This window comes from Papaver somniferum, chromosome 10 (assembly GCF_003573695.1).
Source record: "Papaver somniferum cultivar HN1 chromosome 10, ASM357369v1, whole genome shotgun sequence".
NCBI lineage: Eukaryota > Viridiplantae > Streptophyta > Magnoliopsida > Ranunculales > Papaveraceae > Papaver > Papaver somniferum.
This window is the reverse complement of record NC_039367.1, coordinates 56,497,378-56,503,580: the sequence shown is the minus strand read 5'-3', so window position 1 is coordinate 56,503,580 and position 6,203 is coordinate 56,497,378. Positions and strand designations below refer to the sequence as shown.

Below are 6,203 nucleotides of genomic sequence, written 5' to 3'. Positions count from 1 at the left end.
TCCTAGTTGAGCTTTCACCACTAACAAAATTTCTAGAATTTCCACCTCTATTTTCCATTGAAACAACAAGAAGAGTGAGAAGCCACTTACAATCGATATGGTCGGTTGAGTGTTGAATCTCCCTGATTGAATTTTTTTGGAAAGAATTGAGGGTAACCCTTTGTTCCTCTTGAATCCTAGAGTAAGTAGATAACAATTTCTTTCCTTGAAATACACATCCAAAAATTCGAAGTGAAGAAATTTCGAACCTTAGTCCACTGTTTCGTTTTCTTCGAAACCGAGAGAGGAATAAGAAGAGAATAACCCATCTCTCTTTAGTTTTATCGTCTAAATCACCATGTATTCGGATGTCAATCCGGATAAAAGAGACTGATCCATGGGCACCGATTCTTGATTATGGGCAACCAATTAATGAATCGTTTTTCGCATGTCATAGGGTTCATGATGAGACGAACACTTTTCTTCAGAAATTGATATAGATATTTCTTTTTCTGCTTTGGGCAAATCAAAGAAGATTTTGGTAGATTCTCGAATGATATCTGACCCTTTACAATCTTCTTGAAGAAATTCTTCAAAAGACTTATGAAGATCATTTTCTTCACAAATATCCATCTGTTCAGAGGTATAATTCATCAAGTACTCATGAATGAGTTGAGTTCCTTTAGAATTATTAGTCTCTGTTGAGTGATCTAGCTCTTTGAGAAACTTATCAACCTCATCTTGAACCTTGCTGCTATTATCCAAAATTTTGAGTGTTTTGGATAAAGATTCATCTTCCTTTTGTTCATATATCTTTTAAATTAGAAATCCATTTCTCTAGTTCAACAAATTCTGACACTTTTCTGTTAATTTTGCTTGAAGCATCTTCTGTGAGACTAAGATACAGACGATATTCGTCGAAAGTCCGAATTTCTTAGGAACGAAGAGACTCAACAATTTCATTGTTGTATTCATTTCAAACAACTTTGAGTCATCTAATCTTGATAGTACGTTAATTGAATCAGTCATAGAATCAAATCTTATAGGTTGGATCACACCAAATACAGATTGTTAGATCTTTTTGTGTTTGCCTGCTCTGATACCAATTGAAAAGACAAGGTACCCAAATACACCACAATCTTTATTTTCAACCTATAAGTCCTCTACCAAATGTGATCGTCTATGGACTGAGTCGAGACAATACAATGATTCGGTTCACACTTCATGTATATAGATTCACACTCAATCAATACAAATCTCAACGAGAAATATAGATATTGCAGATCTCACGCAACTAATCAATCGAATAAATGATTCTAGTTGGATCCCAGCCGATCAAGGTTTGTGCACACAAATTCACAAGATCCGAAAACTAATAAGAAATCTTCTTCGTCTTCAGATCTTCTTTAATCTCCAATAACCTGCACAACACCACTTGAATCTCTAATGATCAATCACGCACATAACGTAGTCTGTTAACAATGCATTATCACAAGATGTCTTTAGATCTAACAACAATTCTAAAGATCCCGTCGATACTCTGATTTACTTTGAGTGAATCTTATATCAGAAGAGACGATTCTCAAGCATAAACAAACTAGGTGCAATCAAAGTTTCAACAACCGTTAGTCAATCAAATCAATCGAAAACTAATAACACTGCAATTATCTAGTTTCCCACCAATGGTCCTCGTAGAGCTTCTTGATCCCACAAAAGTCTTTAAACGAGCGGTTGTAAGAGATTTCACCTAATTAGGATACTTTCCTCTCTGAATAGACGGCTCCACCAGAAACAACAAGAAATGAAGTTTGCCTGACTCTTAGGATAGTTTGCTAGAAATGCAAACTTAGGTATTTATAGACCAAGGATGTTTGGACACCAAGGAATTTCCATAACTGAAGATATTCTCAAGATATGCAATGAATGGAAAAATTCGGTTTTCCTAATTCCAATAAATGCTTGTCCAATATTTTCGAAATCTCTCAATAGAAAATCTCCAATTAGTGAATGCACATTACTAATTTTTATTCTATAGAGATATGCATTAATTGCTGGTAATTAAAGCATATAAAACCAAAAACCTTAATTAAAAGATTCCTAATTTATTTCGGCACAGGATCACCTTGAGTACTAAGGAATATCTTTGAACAATAAATGATAAGAGTCACTGCTCATGTTCAAAGTATATTGACATCTTTTCACTGCGAATCCTTATTTCATATTTACACAGATTTGCATTCATGGAATCAGTTATACCACACTTCCAAAAAAGTTTAGAATTGGTTTGCATGTATTCCAAGACTACTACGTGATTGAACAATCAAAATCTCATACATGGGTTAAATCGGTTCTTAGGGCCATGCTGGCCGAGTATTTATTCAAGGCCAAGTTCAAAAATGCGTAAAGGTTGCACGTTATGGCTCAAATGACGATTATGAGTTGGATATTGACTTTACAAGTGTGTCAAAAGTGTGAGACAAGAAAGGATGGTTATAAAGGAAATTTATAAGCGTGTGAGAGTGTCCATAACTGCTTTGGAACAACTATGGAAGGCTGGCTCGAGTTAGAAAACAAACTGGCCAGTTGGCACAGTTGTTGGCGGTTATGGAACTGCCCTATGGGCCAGATGGTTGTCTCATGTGTGTGCAACTGTTGTGCACAAGTGTTGGCCATTAAAGTTGTTGTGTAAATAGTGCAAAGGCATGAGAAAATCAACAGGCTTACATAGGAGATTGTGAGACTCAAATTGAGAGAGTTTTTGTAAGGTTAATGCTTGGTTCAAGAGGAACAAGTCCGTGTAAGTTCCTAAGCGGGCAAGTTTGTATATCTTTTCTTTGATGCAATAAAATGGGTTAATTGTGTCATGTTCTAAGTATTCTTGGTTGGTTGTTTGTGTTATTGAATGTATGGCAATGTTTGAATGCTTCACGGTAAGCATTCGGGAAGAAAGGAAAAGTAAAAGAATGCTAAAGACTTTTGTTGCAGAACTGTGTGGATGATGTTGTTTGTATTGGTGCAAACTTATAAGATTGAAGCATTCGTGGGTATCCGTGCCAGAAATTTGCAAGGTGCATTTGCGGGTGTGACAATATGAGACCTAAATAGAACCATTGGGCAGCCGTTAGAGAGTGGCTAAACGTCAGCGGCCAAAGCATAGCTGACAAGCTGAACATCAACCAAGCGAGCGGCCAAAGCAATAATGCATAGCTGACAGGCCCAGCATCAACCAAGCGGGCACAGTTGATGGTTGGCCGCTGAAGCGGATCATAAATAGAAAGGACACAAATAAGCAGAGAGGTTGCTGTTCGACAGAGTTGCGAAAAGAAACAGAAAGATGAGAACTGTGATGAAGGGTGGTATTTGGACAAACGCGGAAGATGAATTTCTCAAATCCGGAGTTACAAAATATGACAGTAACCAGTGGTCTCGAATCTCTACATTACTTCCACGCAAATCTGCCATTCACTGCAAAGCTAGGTGGTGCCAATGGCTTGATCCTTCCATTAAAAAGGTTCGTGTTCTTTTCCCCCTTTTTGTTATTGAAAGAAAATTCCAAGAACCCAGTTTGATATAATATTTCTAGTATAATCTATCGGAAGTCAAAACCCTGTATTGATACAATTGGACAATGTTTGATTGCCCCTTTATGGTTATGGTTTTAGGGTTTAATGATTAGGGTTAAGTAGACAAAATTATGACCTAATTCGGTGATTTCTGTAGTTTTGTTTATTAAATCTTCTTGGTTTGTGAAAGAGGTTCTTATTGGGTACCTGAATTTGAGTTTGTGTTTGGATTGGTTTTTGTTCAGATTGTTGAATGGACGAGAAGAAGATGAAAGGCTTCTTCATCTTTCAAAGGTCATGCCATCACAATGGAAAACAATTGCTTCAACTATTGGGAGAACTTCTTCTCAGTGTATTGATCGCTACGAGAAGCTTCTTGATGCTGCATGTGGTGTGGATAGTAAGAGTGATGGACCTGATAATTATGATCCGAGGAAGTTGCGTCCAGGAGAGATTGACCCTAATCCTGAAACGCGGCCTGCTCGTCCTGATCCTGTTGATTGGGATGATGACGCGAAGGAAATGCTGTCAGCAGCGCGTGCCAGGTTAGCCAACACAAGTGGGGAAAAAGCGAAAAGAAGAGCGAGAGAGAAAATCCTTGAAGAAGCCAGTAGACTTGCTTGTTTGCAGAAAAAGAGAGAAAATCCTTGAAGAAGCCAGTAGACTTGCTTGTTTGCAGAAAAAGAGAGAATTATTGGCTGCTGGGACCGAAACTAAGCAACAGCGTGGAAAGCGAAGGTCACCGACTATAATGCCGAGGTCTTCATGGAGAAGAAGCCTCCATCAGGGTTTTATGATGTGACACATGAAGCTATAAGAACATAATTTTTCGGAAGTGAAGTTTGTATTGCTGGTGAACAAGCTAACTGATCCGGAAATGGTAATGAGGCTGCAGGTCCACTAGGAGATCCTCTGCAAATATAGATCAAACAATTGAACTTGGGTGAATTTTTATGCCAAGACTGTACATTATTTCCTTTTTCTGTAATTGGTGATATCCACTAGAACAGCTCTTGTGAAGACAATTATTTCACATTATTTGTCAATTTTTTCGGCTACCATAAGCAGCTTCATACGAGCACCTCATGTCATGTTATTATAAACTTAGTAGAACACCAATCACTTCAGTCACCGGATCAGGTTAGATTCAATTTGAAATGGATGCATTTTGTTAAGGAAGTTCTTAGAACACCAATCACTTAATTCTTTTTATCTCTACCTCAGTGTGCGTTTCTACTTTCTACCATAGAATTGTCAAGGTTGCAAAGACAATTTTTCCACACTATCGGGGAAGATAAGTGGGACAAGATTATGATGAACTCTGAAACTAGTGCTGAAATTCTTGAACTCATTACTCAAGTTGAAGCGAAAAATCAACCAACTCAAGACTTGACTCTTCTCAAAGGAAAATGGATTCTCTTGTAAGTAAATACATTAAATTGAATATCTTAGAAATCCCAGGATATGGTATGTTGGTTTGGAATAAGCTTGATTTTTCATTTTTGGTACACATCGTTCACGGGGTTGTTGCTGTTGCTGGGGCGAGCAACGTTGCCATTAGTGAAGGTGGAGGTGATTTCCCAGATAATAGAATCTGAGAATTTAAATGTCCAGAATTAAATTGTATTTGCTGGGCCATTGGCTACCACTTCATTGAGTACTAACGATAGATTTTAAGTTACAAGTCCTAAGCGTCTTCAGGTCAGTTGACAATGCACGCTACATGAAAACAAACAAGAAAAAAATGGCAGAAACAATTGTGTATCGCTCCTTAATCAAATAGGTTTCATTCAATGCAGTTTGGATGATGATTTCTTTCATTTCTTTTGCAGATAAAATTCATGGTTAGTTTGGGGCCTAGTCACTTATCTGGGGCCGGTTATTAGATGACAAAAAAAGGTCATTAGAAACAATAAATTTCACATCTTTCACATAACCCCCTATCCGACTATTCACTTGATACATGTTTTCCCCCGATTAATTAGCATTAATTGATCGCATTAGGTGTTAATTAATCTTGTTAGATGTGAGATTAATTAAGGAAAATCGATCTTCAAAACACCATACAACTGAAAATTTTTGATTTTTTTTTTCCGAAAATACTACCCAGAACAAGTTTAACGGTTCTACCAAAACAAGTTTCGGTTCTACCTCCATGTGAGTACTGTGCATAGTCACACTAGCTTTCCAAAATTAGGTTGACTAGGTACTAGGATCGGTTCCCTACATATATATGGTATCTAACTTGTATGTGTTGCACATGTCCATAGGATCGGTTCCCCTTCGCCTAAAAACGTGTTGCACATGTCCATAGGATCGGTCCCCCTTTCTGCTACAAATCTTGTTGCACCTCATACAAGGATCGATTCCCCTTTGTGATGTGTTGCACCTCTTACTAGGATCGTTCCCCTTTACCCAGAGTTGGTCATACAAAAAATCACAAAATCGATCGTACCATCTCAGGTGATTACTTAAGATCGGTTTCACTAATAAAAGTCATACCAATACAAAAGTCAGGCCTTTGTGAATAGTTTTACCAAGAACACAAACAAGTCATGAGCGGTTATACTAATCACACATATTGGTAGTTCATAAGATATGCAATGAATAACAATACCAATAATGCCTGGCGATTTCCTTTTCACAAAACAAGTTCATGAA

The 6,203-nt window shown here is 37.5% G+C and overlaps 1 protein-coding gene across 1 annotated transcript; it reads left to right on the top strand.

Annotated features, from left to right (window-relative positions):
* The first annotated feature begins 3,305 nt into the window (after positions 1 to 3,305).
* On the top strand, positions 3,306 to 4,588 carry LOC113314963 (cell division cycle 5-like protein). Its single transcript, XM_026563281.1, has 2 exons — positions 3,306 to 3,490; positions 3,788 to 4,588. Exons 1-2 carry the CDS (start codon positions 3,357 to 3,359, stop codon positions 4,191 to 4,193), a joined length of 540 nt encoding a protein of 179 aa, XP_026419066.1. The 5' UTR covers positions 3,306 to 3,356; the 3' UTR covers positions 4,194 to 4,588.
* Positions 4,589 to 6,203: the final 1,615 nt, after the last annotated feature.